The 26,974-nt window shown below is 45.7% G+C and overlaps 1 protein-coding gene across 3 annotated transcripts; it reads right to left on the bottom strand.

Annotated features, from left to right (window-relative positions):
* Window positions 1-321: 321 nt before the first annotated feature.
* ILKAP (ILK associated serine/threonine phosphatase) lies at window positions 322-26,504 on the bottom strand. Of its 3 annotated transcripts, XM_068544129.1 has the most exons (12): window positions 26,407-26,504; window positions 19,151-19,216; window positions 18,621-18,677; window positions 15,808-15,927; window positions 14,241-14,367; window positions 12,742-12,848; window positions 12,248-12,341; window positions 11,875-11,962; window positions 10,374-10,495; window positions 3,832-3,951; window positions 854-935; window positions 322-595 (listed from the first exon to the last, which is right to left on the bottom strand). In XM_068544129.1, exons 1-12 carry the CDS (start codon window positions 26,459-26,461, stop codon window positions 455-457), a joined length of 1,179 nt encoding a protein of 392 aa, XP_068400230.1. In that variant the 5' UTR covers window positions 26,462-26,504; the 3' UTR covers window positions 322-454. The 3 variants fall into 3 exon arrangements, with proteins under 3 accessions (XP_068400230.1, XP_068400231.1, XP_068400232.1); XM_068544130.1 differs by lacking the exons at window positions 19,151-19,216; window positions 26,407-26,504 and adding an exon at window positions 19,007-19,052; XM_068544131.1 differs by lacking the exon at window positions 322-595 and having other exon boundaries at window positions 853-935; window positions 3,810-3,951.
* Between the last annotated feature and the right edge of the window lie 470 nt (window positions 26,505-26,974).

Here is a 26,974-nt window from a genome sequence, read left to right as displayed (position 1 = left end):
TATAGAAAGCCGAACGCAGCCAGGGCGCTCCAGCAGCCCTGAGCTCTGGTCGCGGCCTGTCCAAGCCAGTCATTACTTCGACTTCCTCGTTGTAAAGTGCCACTTCCCCAACCAGTTATCACGAGGGTGAAACAGCACAGCAAAGGTGCGCACAAACTACAAAGCACTGCACAATGAGCAGCTTACGATGGGCCGTTATCACTGGCCAACCCAAGATACCTATGATGACTTTAACAAGGAGAGACCCAAAGCATATTTGAAAGCAAACACAACCTCTGAAAGGTCAAGAGTTGCTCAAAATGTAATAAGATAACTCAAAAGTCTAGAAAAAAAAAAAGAAACCTTTATTTACAACCATGGGAATCCCACAGGAGTACACGAAACACATAATGTGCACAACACACAAAATGAACATGGGAAGTCAACACCACACCGCGCTCCGGCCCGCAGCACCTCAGTGCCCTATCCGCACCACCATCACGGTGACGTTGTCCGCCGAGCCCCGCTGCACCGCCTTGTTGGCCAGCCTGTTGCAGGCGGCTTCATAGCGGGCATCCACGGCGGGCTTCCCTTCTCGGCTCTGGATCTTCTCATCCTACCGGACAGGAAAGGGGCACTGGTGAGTGGGGATCCTGCACCCCATCACTCTCCTGAGACACCACTGCCACGAGGAAGAACTGCTCCCCAGTCCCCATCAGGGCGGGCAGGACAAACTGACCGGTGAGTCCCCGGGGAGGAGTTCCCACTCCCAACTACAGGGAACATGGGGGAGGAAGGGGGCTTCGGGACTTCTCCTCTAAAGCCCAAGTGCAGCTGGAACGACTGGCGCCCTCTCCCTTGTGAGACTTCTTACCTCAAGGCAGGACAAGATGAAGTTCACGGCTTCTTCTGGGGTGAAGACCTTGAAGAGGCCATCACAGGCCAGCAAAATAAACCTACAACACAGAGAAAAAATGTACATGGGTTTTAGCAGCAAACTTTACTAAATGGCCTGGCAGTGGAGGTAAAAATATTTGTCCAACTACTCAAAGGCTAAACATTTTTTAAAACCAATTTAACTTCTACGAGACAAAGGTTAAGACTACTTAAAAATATTTGTAGGTGAAATGTTATACATCAAAATTGGGACTCCTCTCTGTTCACCAAAAACTATGGATTAACCCAAACCCACTTCTTAAGCAAACTCTAGAAAAATCACCAAATAAAATCCACCAGGTGTTACGGTAAATACATGCTAAATTTCTATCACCACATGCCTCGAGCCATTTCCCAAACATACTGCGTAGGCCAAAAGGTTTGTTCGGTTTTTTCTGTAAGATGGCTCTAGTAGCACTCAGTTGTCTTTAACTTAATTCGAAACAATTTTGTTAGATTGTATGTGACAGCTGTCATATCAGCGTACATTTAAAAAAAGACTTATCAAAATTGGTGAATTTTTGTGTAGCCATTTTAATACTGAAGATGGGAGGAAAAAAAGCAGCATTTTCGGCATATTATGATTTATTATTTCAAGAAGGGTAAAAACAACTGAAATGCAAAAAAAGATTTGTGCAGTGTATGGAGAAGGTGCTGTGACGGATCGAATGTGTCAGAAGTGGTTTGCGAAGTTTCATGCTGGTGATTTCTCACTGGACGCTGCTTCACGGTCGGGTAGACCAGTTGAAGTTGACAGCGATCAAATCGAGACATTAACTGAGAACAATCAACGTTATACCATGCTGGAGACAGCCGACATACTCGAGATATCCAAATCAAGCGCTGAAAATCATTTGCACCAGGTTGGTTATGTTCATCACTTTGATGTTTCGGTTCCACGTAAGTTAAGTGAAAAAAACCTTCTTGACCACATTTCCGCATGCGATTCTCTACTGAAACGTAATGAAAACGTTCCGTTTTTAAAACAAATCATGATAGGTGATGAAAAGTGACAATAATGTGGAACGGAAGAGATCGTGGGGCAAGCGAAATGAACCACCACCAACCACACCAAGGGCCGGTCTTCATCCAAAGAAGGTGATGTTGTGTATATGGTGGGATTGGAAGGGAGTCCTCCATTATGAGCTCCTTCTGGAAAACCAAACGATTAATTCCAAGTACTGCTCCCAATTAGACCAACTGAAAGCAGCACTCGACGAAAAGTGTCCAGAATTAGTCAACAGAAAACACATAATCTTCCATCAGGATAACGCAAGACTGCATGTTTCTGTGATGACCAGGCAAAAACTGTTACAGCTTGGCTGGGAAGTTCTGATTCATCCACCGTATTCACCAGACATTGCACCTTCGGATTTCCATTTATTTCAGTCTCTACAAAATTCTCTCAATGGAAAAAAATGTCAATTCCCTGGAGGACTGTAAAAGGCCCCTGGAACAGTTCTTTGCTCAAAAAGATAAAAAGTTTTGGGAAGATGGGATTGTGAAGTTGCCTGAAAAATGGCAGAAGGTAGTGGAACAAAAGGGTGAATACGTTTTTCAATAAAGTTCTTGGTGAAAATGAAAAATGTGTCTTTTATCTTAAAAAAACGAAGGCACATTTTGGCCCACCCAATAAACTGTTTGTGGACTTAAGGAATGTTCTCAAGCACTCACTCCCCACGTGAAGGGAGAACCACCTTCCACTTTCACCATCTGAGAACAGGACTACCTCCCTTTCAAAGCCCCCTCTAGACTTCCCAAGGAAAGTCTTTCTGAACAATGATGGATGAGACGAGACAGTTCTGGTTCTCCTAGGACAGTTTCCCCACAGATCTAACACCCTTCTCTCCTCATTTTAATACCCAGGTCCTGGTTTTCCTCTTTTGACTGGGCATGCATTCAACAAGTGTCTATCTTCCAGGCACATGGTTCGTGCTTGGGACCTAGCAGGGCACAGGTCCAAGCAGGTGCCGGCCCCTTCCACTGCGGTGACAGACCCTGAGAAACTGGCCACACAAACACACAACCACGATCCAAAGCAGAGGGAGCTCGAGCAGCACATACAACAGGGGGCCTGGTCTAATGTGGGGACAGATGAGACTCCCCTGAGGCATCATCTAGAAAACCAGAGGAGCTGGTGGAACCGTGTCCCAAGACGCTCGCTCAGCAGGCGGGGGGCCGGGGTAAGACTCCTCCCTCGCAGCACTGGCCTCCCCAGTCTCCTTCCACTGCTGCCTTAGTTCACCTCCCCCATCCCCACCCGTAGCAAGGGCCAGTGCATCAGTTCCTAACTGGCCTCTGGGCTCCGTCCTACTCCAGCCTCCAACACTGACTTGCTGAGGGCTTCTGGCGCCAGGCATGGTGCCTCACCTTCAAGCAGCTCAGAATTAGGGGCTGGACAATTAAACAAGGGCTCTCTTTCTCAACCTAACTTGACTCTGCTTAAAAACCTCCCACAATTCTCCACCAATTATGAGCTAAAATTCAAGCTCCTCAGCAAAGAATCCAGGGCCTTTACAGTCTGTCCCCAGGTACCCTGCCATCACTTTCCTGACTCCCTATTATGGCATCTGCCTGGCCACATTTTCATCCTGTCCCTTGTGTGTGTCCACTCTGCCAGAAAGCCCTTCTCTTTTCTCCAGCAAGGATGTCTCCCTCCCCCCACGGCCAAAGTCTCCCAGAGCACCCCCGACTCTTGAGACACACTAGACTGGAACCGCCCATTCACAGATGCTCCCCCGGCAGACTGGACCCCACGAGAGCAGGAACGGTATTTTATTTATCCCTGCACCTCTAGGGCCTAGCACAGTGCCCGAGGCCTGGCTGCCCACCCCCAGGTTCACTACACAAACTGCAAGAAATCAGAAGAGAAACAAAACCATGTGTGTGCACACCTGTGCCTCTGGGAGGTTTTACCTGTCGTTGGGGGTCAGCTGGCAGCGTCTGATATCTGGCACAGAAGTGACCCCACAGCGCTTGTACTGCCCATCCCCAATGGAGCGGGACACCTCCAGCACACCCAGGACACGCCCATCCCTAAAATGAGGGGAAAAGCAAATTCAGATTCCATCTGACAGATCACGGGTTACAGTACTCAGAATCTAATCTTAAAAGCAGAAAAATGGGATAGAGTAAAAGATGTAACCTGTGGAATCCACATTGCTTAGCCTCTAATACATAGCAATGTCTGAGCATTTTTGTGCTGCGTCTTCTTTGTTCTAGGTCTTTAACACTCCTGCTGCCCCTGGCTCCTCAGCCCAACAGCACATTGATGGGGACAGCGCCCCCTCTAGCTGGCATATGGCAGTGCTGGGCCTAATCCATTGATTTGCCCACAGCCCAGGGTCAAACTTGATTGGATGGGGACCTGGCTTTGTTTTTATCTTAAAGCTTCTTACGTGATTCAACCATGTCACCAGAGTTAAGAATAGCTCGAACAGAGGGATATTTTGCATTTCACTCTAATCAGATTTGGAAAATACCTGAAAGTGACTATTCCCAGATTTGGAAGCGAGTTTTCTTTACACTGGGTATGAGTATGATTTACTATGACTTAAATACAAATGGTAGTGTTCTGCACAGCATTATACTTCCACCCATTCTATTTTTAGATGAGGGACAGGGAGATGGGAAAGTGACCTATAAAAAGACTCCATATTGTAAGACAGAGTTCTGTCAGCAGGAGAAACAGTCCCTAGCCTGACACTCCCAAGGACAATTCTGGCGGTGTACTTGCTGTGTGACCTCGGGCAGCTGCAAACTCCCAAGCATCTAGACCCTCATGTGTAAAACCAGAACCCACGCTCGACAAGGTGTGTCAGAGCACTCAGCAAACAGCAAAGCTGTGCGTCGAGGTGTACTGCCACCACGGGGCCCCCAAACGACGGAACAAGCTCTGGAGATGCTGTGTGATGGACACACGTGGCCAGAAGCTGCTCGCCTGGGTCTGGGCTGCTGTCACAGAGTCAGAGCTCAGCCTGGCTCCCGGCCCTTCACTGTGCCCACCAAGTCGCCCTCACCCTCCCAGTGGTCACAGCTGAATCACCAGCAACAAAGCCTCCTGCCGGTGTCTGTGAAGAGCTGCGCAGTCTTCTCAAGTACCAGCAGTACCGCGAGCAGCAGGAGGGGCCGAGGTGCGCGGGAGCCGAGGTGAGAGCGCAGCGGGGTGGGGTGCGGGACCCCTCAGCCTCGAGCGCGCCTTTGAGAAAGCAGCTCAAAGCACGAGCACCGCGAGACGTCGGCGAAGCGCTTCTTCAGGACCAAGGGACTGGACGCCTGGTGCACACCCAACCCCACCCCCAAGTCATAAACCCAGCTTGCTTCAACGAGACTGTGTGCAATGGCAGGTCCCAAAGCCCCAGTTACTACCAGCACAACTCAGTACAGAAGACGTGGAACAATTCCTGAGTCTGATGGAGAAAAATGTGTGCGCCACAACAAGAAGCTGCCATTTCCATTCCTGTTTACTGAGCAAAGTTCTGCACAGAGTGGAAATCTTACACTCACTCAACTACTGGAGTGACAGGAGAAAGCAACAACGGACGGAATCGCAGACCCAGGAAAAGCCACTTACACTTCAGAAACGGACAATGCAAGCTGGCTGTCACTCTGCCTGCACTCAGTGTGACAGGCTATCTAAGACGTCCATGTGCAAACGCCGGTCAGCTCCAGAGGCCAGTGCCAACTCTAAGGCTGTGCATCACAAGAGCACGAAGCCACACCACCTGCCCTCCGTGGTCAGTGACAAGTGGAACAGGACCACACCCGACGAGGCCTGTCCGGAACCAGCCACGTGGATGTGTGGGCTCGCGCTTCCCGGCCTGCTCCAACCCTCCTCAGCAGAGCTCCTCTCCGTGCACCCGATACACGGCCAGCTTCCTAAATGCACAATAGGAAGCTGCGTGCTCTGCAGCGGGTTCTCCCTCAACAAATGGCTGAAAATCCACTCTCCTCCCGCTACCCTCAAAGTTCTCCCCCAAGACCACCATGCTGAGGAGGGAGTGGGTTTTGAGGTCCACACTCACGACCCATGTGCCTTCCCTCGGTACCAGTCGTCCACAGGCCTGGCCTCCCGCCCTCAAGCAACTTATACTCCATGCTGCTTTGTTCCTCATCTCCTTCCCATCTGTCCAGCAATCAGAGAACTGCTGTCCCATTGGTGGGAAAGTCGTTCAACAGAGTCACCTGACCGTAGCTCTTTTTGCTGCCGTTTTCTGTTCCGGTTCTCCCTTCACAATCGGAGAGGGAGGCATTGAGACAGCTGATCTGGCTGTGAGGACAAGACAGACCCTGCTCGGACTTCAGCAACTCTGGCAGGGGAGCAAATGCAGGGACTCAGTGGTCCTGACAGGCTCACAAAGCTAAGGCTGGGAGGTGGAAGCTCCATCTTCTTCTGCCCAAGATTGCAGATGCCAAGATCCGGCGTATTAACATGATGGGTGCTACAGAGAAGACTGCAGGTGTGATACCAGAACTGTTTCTTTTTGCCATCAGAGACCTGTACCAGCACAAGTACTGCGAATCTGACACTAAATGCTACATGTGCAAGCTTCCCTTCAGCTGTTCAGTTGCCTTCCTTGTAAAATAAATACAAAACTGTTTTCACCTTCTCCGAGGAAGTCACCTGAAGGAGTGTAACACGCTGCTGCATACAGTATACTACCTTCAGTGTAAGCAAGTAGGAAAATAAAAATACACACATGGATTTGCTTATTTTTGTAAAAAGAAACACTGGAAAGAATCAGGAAATAAGGGTGAAGGGAACAGAGACGAAAGCATGTCTAACTGTGCCTTTAATTTAGATAATTAACCACGTAAATGTGGGGGGTTTTTCATTTTTAAAATTGTGGTAAAAATACATGTAACATAAAATTTACCACCTTAACTACTTTTAAACATACAGTTGAGTGGCATTAAGTACATTCACGTTGTTGTGCAACCATCACTACAATCCATCTCCGAAAACCTTCCCATCTTCCCAAACTGAACTCTGTGGCCATTAAACACCGACTCCCCCTCCCCCTCCCCGACAACTCCCACCCTCCTTTCTGTCCTGGTGACGATTCTGACCACTCAGGGACCTCATATAAGTGAAACCATACAGCAGTCCCTCTTCTGTGACTAGCTTATTCCACTTAGCAAAATGTCCTCAAGGTTCATCCATGCGACAGGACTTCCTTCCTTGTTAAGGCTGAATAGTATTTCCATTGTATGGAGAAACCATACTTTGTTCATCACTTCATCCATGCATGGACACTTGGGTTGCTTCCACCTTTTGGTTCTTGTGAAAAATGCTGCTATGAACATGGGTGCACGCCTATCTCTTCAAATCCACTGCTCTGAATTTTTGGGGGGTATATACCCAGGAGTGGAATTGCTAGATCATATGGCAGATCTATTTATTTTTTATTTTTAAATTTATTTTTTATTGAAGTACAGTTGATTTACAATGTTGTGATGGTAGATCTATTTTTAATTTGTGAGGAACTGCCAAACTATTTTCCACAGCAGATGCACCATTTTACATTCCCACCAGCAGGAAAAGCCCTGAAGTTGAAAGCAAAATGAAACTAATGATCGTAATAACCAGAGTGTAACAACACCGCAGTGAAAATAATTATTCCATGTTTACACACAGTACTCTGTATATCCTCAGTGAAGCACAGACTAAGGGTAAGAGAACCACAAGGAACTCAAATTCATTAATAGTGAGTGATACTGTTGATACCATGATTTCCAAGCTATTTTGGCAAATAAATATAACTAATGTTAGGAACCAAGATTTTCAGCATAAAAGAAGACACTAAAACTACTGAATCAAAGAAGTTAAGAGAAAGCCGTATAAGTGTCCAATCTGAATGAGAAATAGCAATCTAAGCTCACAGCCTAGAGTGTGTGTGTGAGTGTGTGTGTGTGAGTGTGTGTGTGTGTGTGTGTTTCCTGGCTCTGTCCTAGAACAGATGCAGAACTGATGACGCTGCAGTTGAAACAAGCATCCCCAGCACATGGAGCTCAGTTTTAAGACAAAGGCAGAAGTGTTTGCAGCAAGCCAAAGCTCCCTCCCACTGGCCAGAGATGAGGTCACGTGAGCACCAAGAGCACCCTGCCTCTACAGTGAGAACCAGTGCCTCGAATACATAAAGCCACCTGCAGTGACTCATGGAGCAAGGAAAAGGGGATGGAGAGAAGCAGAGAAGGGAAAGAAAACACTAGTTTCCACAGCTGTGGGTGGCTCTCACTCTGCCAACGGTGATTAAAGGGTTCAACGTTCACCTGCTTTCAGGGAGAAACTATGGTTCATCCCCTATTGATGAAGGAAAGCCTTTCTTTATAGGATGCCTGCCAACACACGTAGAAGGAAGCGCAGAAGTAGACGATCATCTTTGCCGCCCCTGTGAAATAACTGGTTCACGCAAGGATCACGAAGGGATGCTAAAACCATCAGCTGAAAGGCTGGTGGGCCACAATGTTCACAAGGTGCTGAAGTGTGTCTCCCCGGATCACGGGCTGATTACACGGAAACACGTCCTTTCGCTCTGGAGCCATATGTTGTCACCACATGGCAGCCATGGTAGCCAGCATGGCATCAGTATCACACCAGTGACCTTACGTGGCTACTGAAGTGAGGGACTATCAAAAGTACATAGCATCCGCCATCAAATATTTTTGCTGAAAATGTTTAATCTGGATTTGAAGAAGCCTTTAGACCTAACTTCTAGTTTACAAGAAATACACGCAAGCAACTTAAACGATACCATGAAAAAGCAGCACTGGTGACCCTATACAAGTGCTGACTAGTGACGATCCAAGCCTAGTACAAGTGGAGACGATTCTACACGGAAAGACGTGAGTCCAAGGTAGATGCGAACACTGACCAGACCCTGGTTGCAAACAGAGACACTCTGGGGACAACTGGGGAAATACGAGTACAGACGGGATATTAGATAACCTACTACAACCTAAGGAATTATTATTTTCTTAGGTGTTATGTCTGCAACTAACTTTTAAATAGTTCAGCCAAACACACACATAAACAAAGCAAAATGCCAAAATATTAACTACTGAATCTAGGTGGTAGATATTGAAATGTTTACTATTTAAAAATTTTTTCTGCATGTTTGAAAATTTTAATAATAAAAGCGGGAGGGGGTGGAGGAAAAGAAAAAGCATGCCAACCCTGGCCTCAGGCAGGAGATGCGCCACAGCCTGGCCCTGCTGTCTCTGAGCCTCCCACCCAGCTTCTCTAAATTGAGGGGCTCACCCTAAGCCCACGCTGTTCTTAGTAAGTAGGGACTGGGAAACAGGAAGTAAATGCAATGCAGCTAATCTTACTTTCAGCCGTAGGACTGCCAAGGTCAAAATCTTTTCAAGGAGTTCAGGCAAGAGCAGAATTTGAAAGTTATAATGAAGGGCAGAAAAGGTGATGCGGACACTAACACTGGGGTCACGTTCTCGGGCGTTAACTTCCACAGCAGTCATGGGGGAGAAGGCAGGCACACAGCACTGGCCAAGGTCTGAACCCAGCCTACAGTTCCGTCGATGCTCACGCAGACAGCCACAACCAAGACCCAAATCACCTTTTTCTAACCCAGGAGTTTTTTTAACCAACCCTAAGAATTCTAACTGCTCTCCAGAGACCTCCCTGCACCCCTGGCTAGAAAGAGCCTGAAGCAATAACAAAAACTGCCCCAAATAAACAACAGAAGAGAAACTACACATCCAAGGACAAATAAATGCACTATTACACTGATATATTACTTCTCCCTCATCTCCAACAGGAAACAGAATCCTCATGGGGTCAAACTGTAAGATGAGCCAGAAAACACGTCTGATCAAATTCATAATGCAATGTCCTTAAAGTATAATTCTCCTAAAGTGAAGAAAAGACTTAAGCCCTCCTTTAACTACCTGAGAGATGGCAGATGGTAAACTAGAGCCGGCACACACTCTTCAAAGGTGCAAAGAGAGATGAAATGGAATTGCCGCGGATGCAGCCAGGTAAGAGTGGCCCTCTGGGCTAGATAACTTGTCTCCCAGGAAGACCAGAGGTGATCAGCACACACTACTGTCTTACATTTACTGTCTTAACCACTTTAGATTTTCTCTCTGGAGAATTTGCCGAAAACTGTAGCTTACCGGGTTGTGACAAATGACAGCTTTTATGAGAGTTACCAGGACCAGAGACAATGCTGCAAATGGTGAACTTGAATTTGAGACAGGTCTCCTCCTTTTGCAAACGTAGGGAAGCATGTTTCTTGCATACATTTTTTGCTCCCACTTGGACATAGGTGAAATCCTACAACACTCGGTCACCTACTTCGACTTCACCAGGTTAGACCTCAGACAGTCTCATTACGCTGAAGACTGCACGACACAGAACGTTCCACCCTCAGAGGCCTCAAGGCTGCTTTTACATAAGTGAACCCTCCTTCCCAGAGTTTCCGTCACTCCCTGGTTACCTGACATTCCCTCCAGCCTTCTGTATTCTCATTCGTTCTTCATACTGGGTTGGATTATGCTCCTTGCTGAGGCTTAAGGCTGCATGTTTTTGACTCTCCTCATTGTAGCGACACAGGATTGCCTGGGAAGATGGAGAGTACAATGGCTGTGAAATTTAATGAGCCCAGCACCTAAAGTTGACAGCTGAAGAGAAAGGTTAACAATGGAGTTTCAGATTCAGCCTCCTGCTGACAAACTTGAGTTCAGTGGATCAAGCATCAAAAGTACAAGTAGCAAAGTGGTGTCACAAAAAAAATTCAGGGAGAGAAGCCCTGGGCTTGGGTCTCAACTCTGGTGCAAACCCTGCTGGGTGACCACAGCTCACTGCTCACCCTCACTAGGCCATTATCTTCTCATCTGTGACGTGAAAGGGAGGACCTAACAAGTACCAAGGCCCCTTTAGGCGTTACCATTCCAAGAGTTTACACTGGCAAAGACGAGGGCAGTTTGGTGGGCTGACCAAGTACCTCTCCATGGGTTCCCGCCACCATGTTTACTGTGTGGTAACTTCCAGACAAACCTCTTATTCTACAGAGGAGGAAGCCTGAGGGCCAGGGGACAAGCATCGTGCCTAGAGTCAGAGAGCAAGGCCAGGACTCAAACTTGGGCCTGACTCCAAAGTCTCTCTTTTTTTGGCCAATTTTACTCATGTTGTTTTTTTAAGTCCTTTGATCTAAACACCTATGTACAAGAGACAGTCCCCTAGATAGATGCACTAAAGGATCACCAGAATATAAACTCCGCTAGGGCAGGGCTATCATCTGTGATGCTCACGGCTCCTAGTGCTCCGTATTTATAAATCACCCTAAAAGCAACAGGGGTGGGGGGCAGCTATTTCCACGTCTGCAGATGCTGTTAAGAGTGGGAAGGTCACTTTGCCCAGTGACTGCTGAACAAGCATGGGGAATGGCTGAAAAGCAAGCGGCAACGGAGGTGAACATCCGCTCCTGGCACGGGAGGTGGGAGGGACTGCAGAGACCCTGCAGAGCACCGCCCTCCAGCTCTGAGTCATTCCCCACAACTGGGACCGGGACACAGGACGTCACCAGTGGGAAATAATCGGGTTTCTCCCTCAGCCATGTGTACTGGGCTCAATGGACATATGTCACATCATCTAGCACTTTTTAGCTACAGCTTCTGAGTTATTCATTCATTACAGTCGGAGGTCAGAGAAATGAAGATGAGCATTTAAGGTACTTGCAGGCCAATTAAATTCCAACTCACAGCTCTGTATCTGACAGACAGGGTATAAGCCTTCCCAGAGAACAAACAGCCTCAAGCTGAGCTGCTGTTCCCTGACCCAGAACTTAAACTCTGCAGCAGAACCCCCTGCACCAACCCCACAAGAAGAAAGATTCCAACCCAGCCATCATCACTGTAATCTTATTCAGCAAGTGCTTCTACAGCTCTTCCCCCATATGACATGCTGTTATCTAAGTGGGTGGCTCCAGAGCCACATACCCGACTATCTCCGAGGTTGGCAATATAAAGAATGTTGTCTACAGCCAGAACACACGTAGCAGTGGACCCATCTTTCCAGGCAGGCTTCCTGGGGGGAAACACATCAGAAATACAGTCACCACCAACATGCTAGCACTTTGAGACTAATTTCCAGAGTTGAATGGGAAGTGTCTTATACTTTTAAAATCGATGGTTTCTTTGATATGTGCTTTTTTGTGTTCCCAATTTCGTTAAGTTGTAAGAGATTACTTGGTGCTAGGAACTTTTCAGACAGTGAGCATTAGCATTAAACTGTATTAGAAGGCCTGGAATGCGTTTAGGAAAACAACACGCACACTCCACTCACATGTCTTCATGTGGTTATTACACTTACTGGCTTGAAGCTTGCTTCAGGAATTCTTCATCAGTATGCTTGAAAGTGTCCAAAAGGCATCTTTTCACTGTTTTCTCTACACTGATTACATCTCCTATTACAGAGGAACAAAAGAAAACAAACTCTTAAGGAGGGAAGATTATCCTCCCGCCACTGTCATTTTGTTTCTGTATTACGACCAAGAACAACCTGTACTTTCTCACCCTTAAGTGCCATCTGCATTTGGTTTTAGTAGTCTCCCAAATACAAAGGCAAGACACTCACTTGTACCCAAAGACATTCCACGAGAGGGGCCAATCACTCAGAGCCACGAGAAGTTCCATGCTAGGCACACCTGCACGGCCACTGCACCTGCTCACCTCAGAGCCGCCTCCTCTCAGCCCTGCTCTTTTAGAGTCACCAAAGACTCTTTGCTAAAGCCAGTGACATGTCACTGATAAGCACAAACAGCCAACACCAAGATGAACATGAACCGATTTAGCTCTCAGTCTCACCTTTAGGAAATTTCCTGATTAAGTTCTGATGCAAATTCTGTGCAGCAAATTTTGAGGCTCGAATTCCTCCATGTCCATCAAAAACAGCAAAATATGAAACCCGGGTACTGGAACAATGAACTGAGAGTCAGAGAGATTCTCACGGCAAAGACTACTCTTCTCCATAAAAGCTGTTAACTCTTAGACAGCGAACATTAACATTACCTGAGACAAACATTTAAGTAACTTCCGTGACATTTTTAAATTAAGAATTAAAAACTCACACTTGTTTTTAAAAATCAAGATCTATTAACTCTGATTTTTCACTAAATTAAAATTCAGAACTTTTTTCTATTTAGAGCAGATTTAGTTTCAAACACTAACATACAGATAAACAGTTACTAATCCAAGACGGTCAAAAATATCTGCAAGAGCTACAGCTGATTCACTTTATTGTATAGCAGAAACTAACACAATATTGTAAAGCAATTATACTCCAATAAAGATATTAAAAAAAATTATTAAAAAAAAAATCTATGAGACAGAGAATAGGTAATTTCAGAATTCTTGCTCAAACTTTGACCGATACAGAATTCTTAAAGCCTATCTTACTAGTCTTATTCCTATCCCCCTTTCAAGTTTTGCCAAAAAACATAAATAGAATAAATGTCATTAAAAAACTGTTTCAAGAAGGATAGAACAAAAATGCCTATGAGAAATGACATTTATTCTGCAGAGCTGCTCTTTTTTCGAACATTTTTGGAATTCCTTTTCAATTTGGGACATCACAATCCATGAAAAAATAAACTTCATGTGGCTGATAACTCAGAATCTTACAGCATAGTAATTGCTAGTTATGGCTTAGTGTTCCTCAATTAAATCTATCCCGAAAACATGTGCCCCCGTGGGCTCTCCAGAAGCCCCTTTCCTGGGGTTAAAAGCAACTCCAAAGCATATTCCTGCTCTTGGTGAGCAATGGCTTTTCCTCCATGCCTTTTCCTTCATTTTAGTTTGTACAACTGCATGAAATCTTTCACTGTCTCCTTCTTGATGCCATTTCTGCTTTTTTGTTCTCTTTCTGGGCCCTCACTATATGCACTAGCTCTCCCTGATCGCCATTCCCCTCTGTAATTAGCAGCTTCTACCTCTATCTCCTGGGTCAAAGAATACGAATACTATCTGCCAGAAGCTCTTCAGATACTGGTGGAAAGCAGCACACCCCAAGACCCAAAATAGGGAGAGTCATTTCCCAATCAGCAGGACAATTGTTGTAGGGCTAACCCGTGCACTACAGGATAACATCCTGGCCTCCACTCACCAGATGCCAGTAGTACATCCCCCATTGTGACAACCAAAAATGTCCCTGGGGGGCAAAACCAACCCCAGCTGAGAACTACTGATGTTGACCCAAGCAGCTCAAGAAATATGTCTTTCTAATAAATACAAACTGGATAGAGTCCAAAGTTCCCATCAGAACAGAGACTTTTATGCCACCAGGCTGCTGGAGCAGAGACACTCACATGAGGGAGGAGGGGGGCCTACACTCCTCGGTGATGTCATTCAGGATGACATGGGCGTCCTGCATCTCCTCCCGCTCGCCCTTCCGCTCGGCCACATAGCCTTTCAAACCAAAGATCACCGAAGAGCCTAAGAAAAAGAGAACAAAAAACCAATACAAAACTGTGCCCTTCTCTCCAGAAGCCCTAGTCCCAGAGCAAATGAGAGGGAACTATGGCTGTTCTACTCAGCAACGCCCTAATGCTGCAAACAAATAGGCTATACCCCTCAAGGTATCTCCCGGCTGCAAGTCTGTTACAAGATTCAGACCACTGTTGGCCAGGGCCGGTCTCTGCAAGGCTGAGCAGTGGAGAGGAGACAGCAGATGACAGCAAGTTAGTACGGAATGGCTCCTCTTGAGAAGGCATGAAGTCAAAGCACCAGAACAAGGAATGTGCTGTCATCCCACAGAAGTGGGATTTGAACTGGGGCAAGGAATTCTGTGCATATCTAGTCTGTCAATAATTTAATAAGGACAGAAAAATTCCTGGTTTAGAGGAATGCAAGCAAGTAGAGTTTATCCCTAATGCCCTGTTGGATACACTGGAAATATATATTTCCATGCTTGAGGCTGGAAGAATTTGAACAAATGGTAAGATCAGCTGCTTTTACTTTAACTGAGGAAGGAAAGGAAAAAGGAGTTCACTGGAGGCGCAGAAATCTCTTTAATGGCTGGTTTAAGCTTTTTCTGACACCTAGAGCCATAAAAGTGATAGAATGAGCGCTTTCTGAAGAGCGGCTGGTGGCAGGCACAGTGCTCTCCAGGCTCAAGGCAGTGACAAGCCAAGCTGAGCGCACGTCTTCACAGCAGAGGCGGAGCAGGTCCTTTCATACCTCCACGTGCAGCCTACAGCCTCTGCCTTGAGATCACTTATGGCATAAGACAAAGTGGCCGGTGCAATAAGTGAAAATCCACAGTTCTTCTCTTTAGCTGATACTTTTCATTTCTTCCCCACTCACTGAGACATGTTACAAAGCTGACTACAAATTTCAATTACTTTTTCCAGCCTCAGGCTGTCTCTTGGGACCTGCCTACTGAGCTATTCACAGAATTCCAAGTGCTAACCAACAGGTTGGGGACAAGGACAGGTGGCCAGAGAGAAACTGGCGGGCCAATAAGCTAAACACTCACTGCCGAAGGCTAAGTAAGAACTACCCGTGGTTTTTAACCCTTGAAGGACAAATGCAGGTTTCCTATCTGACCAAAGGTAACAGATGTACATGGAGAGCCAAGAGAGAGGGGAAGTAAAAGTAAACTTGGAAATCCGTTTGCAAATAAGAAACCCTATCCACCTCTTAAATACGGACATAAAAAGGAAGTATGGGTTGGCCAAAAAGGTCATTCAGTTAATGAATACATTGTTCAATGAAGTTCTTGGTGAAAATGAAAAATGTCTTTTATCGTTACTTAAAACTGAACGAACTTTTTGGCCAATCCAACATTATCGTCGGAAAGCTGAGCTTGCTTTTTGCTCTGGGTTGTTTTACAATATGAAGTCTAATACATTTGTTTTCAAACTGTCTGAAAACCTTTACAAACTTTCTTTTCCACAAGCTCTTCACTGCCATTCTTCTCTTCTTCAGAGGTTTTTCTCTTTGCTCCTTTCCCTTCATTCTTTACCACCTGGGATATCGAAGTGTCAAGAGAACCTGGAAATATAAAGTCAAAGCCAGACAGAAACACAGCTGTAGATGGTAAGAGTCCCTAGCAGACCAGGCTCCCTCCCAACCCTCAGAGACAAAAGACATTTGAGAGAGGCCTGGCAGAGAGAGAGGCACAGCAGTCATGGCTATGATTTTGAGGCGTGGGGCAGTGCCTGGGCACCCACAGTGGGAGACCACAAATTAAGATCCAGGCCCTGCTCAGACTGGCATAAGAGGACATGCAAGAGAGGCTTCTCAATGGTAAAAATACACATTCATATCTTGGGGCTATGGCACATACATGATGTTTTACATCCACAAGCCCTTACTTATAAATAAGTTTCCAAAATCTGCAAAGTGAAATGTCCTGAACCAGTTCAAAAAAGTAACAAGTGCCAAAAAAGGCTTAAAATAAACATCAGGCTTTAAGAACTGTAGGTATCCTGAAAGGCAAAATAGGACTGCTGAAGCCATTCCCACTTGCAAAGGGACGAACTTGTATTCAAAGCCAGAGCTAAGAGCACCTGCAGTGTGTATGCACTTTGGAACAACAGAAGTCTAGTTTCAAATCTCAGTTCTGCCACTTCCAAGGGGTGTGCCCTTAAGGCAAGTTACTTAACCTTCCAGCCTCAGTTTCTTCACCCGTAACAGGGTGAATACTGTCCTCTCAGGGGGTTGTTTGAAAACTGCTGGGGAGAAGGTATGTAAAGCATTCATCACAATGCCTGGTCCATCAAATATCCAATAAATGGCCCTAAGTATTCTCTGCATTTAGGTACAAAAGCATGCAACCATTTATTATTCATTCAACTATTCTTTGCCAGACATTTCTGAGTACTGAGGAAAAAAAGGAAAGAAATGTCCCTGCCCTCAAGAAGGGTCAATTACTTGCAAAGGATAGATTTCTGCGACAGTATAACACACACATCCCACCCCACACAGTAAGGCAAATCAACTGGGACAATGTCACGATTTCCCAATGGTCTCTTCATTAGCCTCCTGTCACTTACTGTTTGTGTTCCAGTTTTCCCAATGTGTATGTAAAAGAATCTTCCTTTCTTTTAAATTGAAAAACAGAGAAATTTTTTAAACTGTTATTGACTTGTAAGTGAATCACATTGTCATCAGAGAATGTGGTCTACATATGAAGCTGACTCTTTATTGGGACTTACTTTATGGCCTAGAATGCAATTTTTGTAAATGGCTCTTGCCTGCTTGAGAAGAAAAATATGTCTTCTCAAGAAAGCCTAAATACTGGATACAAGATTGGATTCTACATCCAAAAAAAAAAAAAAAAAAATCAAGCTTGTTAACAATGGTGTTGACGTCTTCTAAGTTGCTACTAGTTTATTGCCTCTTGCCCTGTGGATAAGTAAGACATAACTATGCTGAATCTTCCTTTTTTAAATTAAATCTATTAAGAGCCCTAGTTGCACATGTTAACTTTCATTTCAACTAAGTGCACTGTCTTTATTGGGAAGGTTTCAGGGTAAATTGTATGAGAATGCTGTAATTTTTTGGTATGGATGCATAGCCTGAAAACCTGAGACTTCTTATGTAAGATGAATGTGATACTTTTTCTAAATATAGGAATGGTACCTAATTTAATCCATACTTTCTAGACTAATTCCAATGAATTTATGGTAAAGAATTAATAATACAAAAAATATACTTGAAAAGCAGCAAGTGTTCTATTTGACAACATAAGGAAGGTTTTTTACACTAGAGGATAATTGCACATGAAAAAGGACAGCCTGCATCCCCACTGTCCCCCACCATTGCCCTACCTTCCCCCTCCCTTTGGGGGAATTCCATGTGAGAAGTTCTCAGTTAGTGGAATAATACATTCGTCACATATGACAACCTAGAAGAATCGGCTCTATTTTCCCCTTCTGTGTAACTGGGACATAAAAGGAAAAGTTAAACATTTACAGGAACAGGTAGAGCCAATGTTAACAGGCTTGGCAAAAATGAAATCAAATCAATAAAAAGAATCTTGAGAACATAAAAGGACTGACTGGAAAATAATTAACTAAGGTCTTGAATTTCAAGAATTCAAATTCCTACACATGGTCTGTACCAGTCAGTAAAGCAGTGTCATTCTGACTTCATTTTCTTAAAATCAGAATTCTTTTTAATGTAAGTGGCATAAAACAGATAACTTATTTGTCAAGAATACTGAAAATATTTTAACTGTACTTCATATATTCAGACACTTCTGCTGGATACATTTGGGTCTGTCAGGAATGTAACAAGGCAAAACCAGAATGACAGACTGAGATTTTCTTTTAAACATTAATAACAAAGATCAAAGTAAATTACTGGACTCTCACTTCTTAAAAGTCAGTTGCAAGAGGTTAAACCCCAAGAAGTAAAAAATAATCCCCAAAAAGTGATGTAGCATTTAAGTGTCTTTTTGCTCCCACTTAATGGTATCTATTTAGGGTTTTTTTTTGTGGGAACTTAGTTCCCCAACCAGGGATCAAACCTTGGCCCCAGCAGTGAAAGCACTGAGTCCTAACCACTGGACTGCCAAGAAATTCCCGGTATCTATTTAGTTTTAATAAACCTTATGTTGTATTATGATTTAATGTCATCCTAAGGTTTGTTACAAGCTATAAATAAATAAATGTTACGTAAGAGTAAAATACTACATATTATTTCCATCAGCACGTTGGACATTTTTCCCTACCACTTACCTGAATCACCACTGCTGGCTGGTGGGAGATCATCAAAAAGCAAAGGTCCCCCCGATCCTGAAACACAGCAGAACACTGAGTGAGCCCACAAAACCAGGAGGAGGCTTAAGTTTCAGAATCCATCCCACCAGGACACCTACACAGGTCATTGAAATAAACTCAAAACTCTTGTGTCAATCCAGTGGCAACTCATACTGTGCTAAAAAATGTCTTGAACCTATCTTATTTTAAAGTCCTATCATTTCAAAGGAAACAAAAAAATCTGCCTTAAAGAGTTAAATCTTATTCCAGCTAGTATATTAAACACTCAAATGAACCAGAGAAAACTGCTCAACACTTTTATGCAGTTTCTCAGGGCTAGCAACTAGCGGATTTTTCTGCCTTACCTGATGCCATGGATTCAAAACTTAAGACAGTCCAACACCTAAAACATCTGTGTGTTGAAAATGGGGGAAAGGGAAAAAGATTGAGACAACTACAATCCCAGGATGACATGTTGACACACACCTGGGAGAGCCTGAAGACTGTACCTGAGTCAGTACTGCTGGCCGGAGGGAGATCATCAAAGAGCAGAGATCCTCTCTGAGCTTCTTTCCCTAGAACACGGAACACCTGCTTAGAGAGCATTTGGTCATTGGCCAGATGGGATTCAAAGCGGGAGATCTTTAAGTTTGCCATTAAATTCAAATCTTCTCCCCCCTGCTGGACAAAGCTTATTTTTAAAAAATATTTTCTTGATAGCCATTTAATACAGATATTTGTTTCCAAAAGTTACAGTCAACATATAATACAAGCAATGAAAGATGACCCAACAGGTGTTTTAAGGGCTATTGGGTGTTTTGAGGGAAACAAGTATTTTTTTGGATAATTTCACTATTGAACGAACAAATATTTTAAAATCTTTCTTTAAAAGTGAATCCTGGGAAGAAAAAACTGACTCTAGAGCAAAACAATAATTCTATCTTGGTACCTCAATACAGAACTTCAGAGATAAAGGGACTCTTCAAAGATCTACAGGTCTTAAAAAATCCTATTTCAGTACCATTCTGAATTAACCACCAGGAAGAATCTTAAACACACGGAGCACAGAGATGGTGAGAGGCCTGAGGGAAGCCAATCTGCCTTAACCTGGCACCCCCAGCACAGTGCCCAATTCAATAAATATCTATGAGGAAAATGAGGAATTTCAGATACTCCAAGATAAACTCAGGAGAAAGCCAGGAAACTTTCTATCTAAAAACCTAAAGATTTACCTACCAACAGTACTTATCTGAAGTGTTTTATACTCAATTATCCCTTTCCACATAAAATTTAACCGTTATTCCTTCTCCAGCTTTCCCCAAAATTTCTATTGAAGCTATGAAATACATGAACTGGCCCACAGGAACGTGGGGGAAACAGAGGGCTAAAGATGAAGGTGTGGACATCCATGTCCTATGAAGTTCAACACACTGATCTTTTTCCTCTGAGTTCAAGTACAGAAATGTACTCATTTAAAAACCAATTCAACGTGTATGCTCCAAAAGTTTCATCCATATTGTCTTTTTGCCTAGAAATGAGCTGGGTATCAATTTTACTTTTTTAAAAAAGTAAAAATTTTAATTAAAATTTATAAACTCCAAGAAAGGAAATTTCTTCAGGAGTCTTTAGGTCAGAAGTACATTAAATACCTGGTAATTCCTAATTTAACAAAAAGTAGCTCTTCTGCTTTATACCCCTAATGCAAATGGGAAATGTCTACTCCATAAATTACATTTTTATCCCTTAGGATTACCCTAAAGACATGAAGTAATCACAAATACTCTCATTTTTCTCACAAGTGACATAAAGACTCTGGTGGAAGTATCCAAAAACAGCATTAGGAGGACACTAAAGGTATTTAGGATAACCATTTACTCACTGTATTAATCCTCCTACAAGAATTGCTAATATTCTAGCAAGCCACTTCCAAGGGAAACTCAAACTGTATTGGTCTAAGCATCAACATGCCCATTCTAACAGACTCAAAACTGAAGAGGATGACCCAGAACAATCACACTGGATTCAGCGGGGCCAGAGCACCAGGCATCTTGGGAGAGGGGGACATTATAGGGAGGAGGCCAACCTGAAGACAACCAACCCTTCCACTTACGCAGGGTCTGATTTTAATTTTTGAATTAAACTACCCATCTAAACCAGGTCTTTCCAAATCCAATGTCCAGTGGGGCAAAGTCCTTTTTTACCCAGGTATTAATACATTTTCGGTCCTGGCAAGCATTCCTCATAATAGAGTTTCCAGCTTAGCACTAGCCTGGCCTCTCTCCTTTGGCGACAACTCAGTCTAAGTCAGTTCCCCAAACCTACCACCAGCCCCAGAGAAGGGCTTATGTTCCCATGCTGCATAGAATGAGCCTCTCCTCTCTTCTGTCACTCTGCAATACTGTGAGTGGTATTTCAATTAAACACAATGAGATCATCTCATATTTTTGTTGGCCACAACTGAAAATGGCTTATATAAATGATAATTAACATTCGCTGCCTGCCAGGAACTATTCTAGTGCTCTACATATTTTAATGGATTTAATCCTTACAATAACCTTATGAGGTGGGTACTGTTATTATTGTTACTTACTGATAAGGAAACTGAGGCACTTAGGTTAAATAACTGTCCAAGAGAGAGCCCGTGAGGAGTGGAGATCCAAACCCAGGCAGCCTGCTTTCCCAGCCCATGCTCTTGGCGAGGTGCTACACTGCCTCCACCCCACACTGTTCTAGGAACTTCACAAGGATCATCTCATTTAACCCTTACACAACCCCACAAAGAGAATCCCGAGGCTCTGTAAGATCTCTGGAACACCTTTTTGCATCATCAAAAGGATCAGGGTTAGAATAGCTTGCATCTGGATTCTTTAACAACTATCTGTAGGTCACAGATGCTATAAAGGGAACTTCTGGTTAGCCAGAACCTTACATCCTGTTTTGGATAAACAGTAATTCAAAGTATTTGGGGCTGCAATCATTGGACCAAGCGTGACCTTGACCCTAAACTTTGGAAGAGGCCCCTGAGTTCTAAATATAAGAACTCTCATAAAGAAAGAAACAAGACAGAAAACAAGTTTTTCACTACAGTTAATCTTATCTGGGCTTCCCTAGTGGCGCAGTGGTTGAGAGTCTGCCTGCCAATGCAGGGGACACGGGTTCGAGCCCTGGTCTGGGAAGATCCCACATGCCGCGGAGCAACTGGGCCCCGTGAGCCACAATTACTGAGCCTGCGCGTCTGGAGCCTGTGCTCCGCAATAGGAGAGGCCGCGATAGTGAGAGGCCCGCGCACCGCGATGAAGAGTGGCCCCCGCTTGCCGCAACTAGAGAAAGCCCTCGCACAGAAGCGAAGACCCAACACAGCCAAAAATAAAATAATTAATTAATTAATTAATTAATTTAAAAAAATCTTATCTAGGTTGTTGTTTGTTTTTTTTTTTTTAAGTTACCTACATTCTGAAGCTAAGTCTACTGAAAGTTACAAACTATGCTGAGAAAAATACTCTTGGGCTGATTATATTCAGATGAGCTATAAGTTGCTACGTACAGTAAAGCAACAACAAGCTTTTAAATATTTTGCCTAAATTGCTTCTTACACCTGGATTTTCTTTTCAACTACAAATGTGACACAGTTGACCTCCTCATCCGAGAATGTGGAACCTGTGGATACGGAGAGCCACTGTACTAGGCCATTTTATTGATATATAAGGGACTTGAGCATCCTTGGATTTTGGTATCCGAAGGGGATCCTGGAACCAATCCCCCACAGATACTGAGGGACTACTGTACATGTTTTCCAAATACCACGGACGTATTAGAAAAAGGCCCCGCCTCCCCACCACTGTAACAGTTTATTGTATACTTCCCACTTTCCTTTATGCTCTTGACTTGTGTATGTGCATTTTAATTTTTAAAAGGTAGAAGTATACTATACACAATACATATATCATTATTCATGTAAGCCATCACACTGGGTCTAATGATTCGTTTCAACAGCCGCACACTATTCTCTACGGGAAGCACTGCCACTCACTTGGTCTGGTTCCCTTACTGATGGGCATGCAGGATGATTCTGGTTTTTTACATGACAAATAATGCCACAATAAACAACCCTAGGCTTATATCCTTATTTTATCTGCTAGCTGCTGGTCAAAGGGTAAATAAATAAATCTGACAAATGCCAAAATTTGTTCCAAAAAAAGTTGTGGTAACTTTCACCCCCAACACACTTTATGAGAATGTCCATTTCTCTACATCCTCATTACCGTCTTGCCAATTTTTAAATCTGATGGGTTAAAAACACGGCACATCGGTGATTTGCTATTCCTTTCCAGTGACAGAGGAAGCTGAGCATCTGGTTGATGGGTCATTTGCATTTCTTCCTCTATAAACTGTCAGGATACATCTTTTGACCATTTTTCTAACGGGTCATTTCTTTTTCTTATTAATTTATCTGCGCCTTTCCCTTACTAGGGATAGTAACCTTTAGTAATGTGTACTACAACTACTTTCTCTCAGTCTGTCTTTCGCCTTTGTGCTATCTTGCCTGCAGAAACTTTTTATTTTTACATAGCTAAGTCCATTCTAATTTTTATGACTTGAGTTTTTTTCTTATTAACCCTGAAGTTTTCCAATTAGTCCAAGTTTTTTCTAATATCTTAGCCTTTATTTTATATTTAGATCTCCAATTTTCTAAAAGGAAATATTTTGAAGATGGTCTGCCAAGCAAATATTTGTTTAGTCCTTGACAGCTGACCATCAGCTTTAAAGTGCACCAGTGCAGTGAGAGAGCCCCCCTATACAACTGCGACCAGGTTACTGCCCAGACAACTTTAAACCAGGACACCTTTAACTTGTTTGGACTGCCAAATGTAAGCTGTCAGTCTTTAAAGACATCAAGTCAGCACTTTTATGAGCATGATGTACCAGAGAAATTCCATTTCTACCTGATAATAACAAACATACTTCCTTTTTTAGGTAAGCTATGTATACTGTATATAAAAAACTTGATTTCACTCAGCAGTCAAAACATGTTAGGGGCTGGGATGAAAACTCCTAATTTAGCACAAAATCTGAAAACATTTAATGCGTTCTTTCCACATTTTTCTTCAGACCATAAAAATTAAGAGGCTTGGGGTAGGAACATTAGATGTGATGTTTACAACAAAAATCAAAGAACTAAATAAAATACACTTGATGTGATCTGAGGAGTGTGATACTTCCTCCCTTTGGACACTTAGTGTTTTCACAAAATCCATTTAAGAGTGCATTTTTTCCCCCTTTTGAATGGCTGTGAAAGTTAGCTCATAGAGTAGTGTCTACTAGGCACTAGCATCTACTAAGCGCAGACCTCGTGCTCTACCTGTGCTAAATACCGTACACACAGCGCCCTCTCTAACCTGTGGGCTAACGGGAGGAGGCAACACTCATGTTTCCCAGATGCGGGAACAGCCACCGAAGACAGCAAGAGCAGAGTTGGGATCAGAAACCACACAGTCTGATAACATGTCTGGAACAACTCCTTCCGGGGACTGCGAAAGTGTCTAGGTCTTTTATTGTTCCCTGCATTAGCTCAGAAATTGGTGGCACCTGCACATCCTTTGTGAAGGTCATGATGGTGCGATTTAGCCTCATCTCTCCATCCGCTTCATGAAACCAACTTTATTTTCCTTCCATTCACTCTACGTTCAATTTTGTCAATCAATATGATCAATTTTTCAGAAACAAAAAGTATGACGTTTTGAATTAAGTTTTCAAAAATCAAAGCATTTCCACAAAATTGTGAAGTCAGATTCTGTTCTCGTTCAAATGATTTTTTTAACCTGTTAAGACTCATCTTGTTGGTCTGAACTAAATGCCTGTCAAGATAACTTTGGGTCCTGATTCTGTCACTCACTTTAGTACTTATCCCTCTCAGCTTTCTGTCATCTACAAATCCAGAAAGCGTGCCTTCTTTGTTTTTAAGGCTGTTTAAAAACATACACTCAGCCAAGCAGGACCTGTGACAGCGTCAGTGCCCTCCCCACAGGCAGGGAGCAGTTCACGAATCCACGCTTCAGGGAACGGGGCGTTTAAACTTCACGCAGCACCCCTGCCACCCTGTCATCTCAGCCAGGGCTGGATACGCCCTCCCAAGCACCAACCTGTAAGAGTTGTCAAGTTCTGTATCACTTCAAGGGTCCCTTTGCGATTCAAGAAAATGACAGGCCCACAGGCACATCTGCGAATCCAAACGCTGCCCCAAACATATTCAGATAGAGGTTACACTCTATCAACAGAGTAAGGAAGAGTGCATACACAAGCCAGAGTTTACACCCATACCTAGAACAATCTAGAAAACAAATCCAAGAAACAATCCACAAAGTGGATGTTTGGTAGGGAAAAGTCACGGCACCGTTACTGGGAATAATGGCCCGACAAAGACTGGCCGGCCTGGTGGTCCACGTGTGACAAGCCAGAATCCAGGCCCCATGGAGGGCAGAACAACGCCTTCTCTGGGGGCCTTTTTTTTAGGGCCCCATGTCACAGCAGCCCTCCACGCTGGCACGCCCAGGCCAACTAGAGAACGAAAGGTTCCCCAAAGAGCACATCGTTCCCTTGCTAGAGTCTCTGCAAATCCCAAGTCTACTCATCTTCCGAGACCAGATTCCAGCACCACCTCCTTCCCCACTCTCCGTCCACGGACTCCAAACGTCGCTCCTCTGGACACTCGGCGTTTCCCACAGGCACTAACCTTAGCCGTGTTCAACTTTAATCACTTGCCTGCAGAATCAGGCTTCTGGAGAGCAAAGGCTGGGCGTCGGTCACCTTCCCCTTCCCCTACTACAACGGCAGTTCCCGCACCAGGCTCTCCAGGAGACCCGCGCCGGGCCGTCCCCAATCGCCCGCGGATCCCCTACCGCAGACGCGGGCCCCCCGGCCCCCGCAGGCTTTCAGACCGAGAGCCGGCGCTGAGGTGAGCCTGGAATCTGAATGCGTTTTTAGAGTTTTCCATGTTTTCTGCCACCAAGCTGCGCTCGTAAAGAAAGCGCTAAACCACAGCAGCCAGCTGCGCACCTCGCCCGTGAAAACACTCACAGGTCCTGCCAACCTCAACCTGGCGTGGCCGTCACCCGCTGGACACACACGACCAACCGTGCGGTCCCCGCGCTGCTGCCGTGTGCAGCTCCAACCCCAGCCTCCAGGAAGGACCTGGCACGGCGGCCGAAGTCGGGGGCCGGCAGGGGAGCGGGCCTGGGCTAATGCCCTCCGCTCTGGGGAGAGCGGGCACTTCCCGGGGCCCCGGAAAGAACAAAAACTACCATGAATCGTGAGATCCGACGAGAGGAGCAGAGAGCATGAACCCTCTCTTCTGGGCCTCACAACCCCAAGGACTGAGTCGGCGATCACTTCCATCTCCGGGGCAGAGACGAAAAACAAAGCCGAAGAAAACGCAGAACTGGGAGCGCGCCCGGAACGACGCGGCCCACACGGCGAGCGGTTCGGACGCAGGCCGGTGGACCCGGGGCGCGGCTCCCGTAAGGGGACGGCGGCGGCGGCGCGCGGGCCGCGGCGGCCACACGTGTGGGCCGCACACAAAGGTCCCCGAGCCGCGGTCCCCTCCTGCTGCGCAGCGAACATGGCGGAGACCGCGAGCTCCCCGCGCCGGTGCAGGCCGCGCTCGCCCTCCCGCGTCCCCGCCGCCGCCTCAGGCGCCGCGGCCTTCAGGCCGCCGCCAGCCGCCCGCCCGCCCTCCTTCTCCTCACCGGCCGGGTGGCCACCCGCTTACCCGCAGCCGGGCGCGGCGAGCGCTCGGGCTCCGGCAGGTCCCCGAACAGGTCCATGGCGGAGGCTGGGAGGCGGCGGCGGCGGCGGCAGCGGCGGCGGCGGCGGCGGCAGACGCGCAGCCCGCGAGCAGCGGCGGGCCCCACACCCTGCGGCTGAAGCGGAGGCGGAGGCTGCGGCAGCGGCGGCGACGGCGGCGGGGCGGTGGCGGACCGGGAGCCGTCAATCACCCACAGGCGGGTCCGGAACGCCACCAATCGGCGCGCGGCGTGGCCGGACCGCCCCAGCGGCCTGCGCGCGGGCGGGGCGGGGCGGGGCGGTGAGGGGGCGGGGCGGCGGCGCGCACGCGCACAGGGCTACTCTCCGCCGGCTGCCCGGGCGGGTACCTGGGCCGGCGGGGCTGACGCGCAGCGTACGGTGCCATGTTTGTCTCGAACGCCCGTCCCGGGCCCCTCCTGCTCTCCCTGGGCACGGGCGTCCGATTCCAAGAAGGCCCTTCCAGACAGACATGTCTGAGCTCGAGGGCAGCTGTAGCGAGCCCTGGTGGCCCGGAAGGCTTTATGGGGTTTTCA

The sequence above is a fragment of the Eschrichtius robustus genome, chromosome 5 (assembly GCF_028021215.1).
Source record: "Eschrichtius robustus isolate mEscRob2 chromosome 5, mEscRob2.pri, whole genome shotgun sequence".
Taxonomy (NCBI): domain Eukaryota; kingdom Metazoa; phylum Chordata; class Mammalia; order Artiodactyla; family Eschrichtiidae; genus Eschrichtius; species Eschrichtius robustus.
The sequence above is the reverse complement of the archived record's forward strand: the minus strand, read 5'-3'. Positions and strand labels throughout refer to the sequence as shown.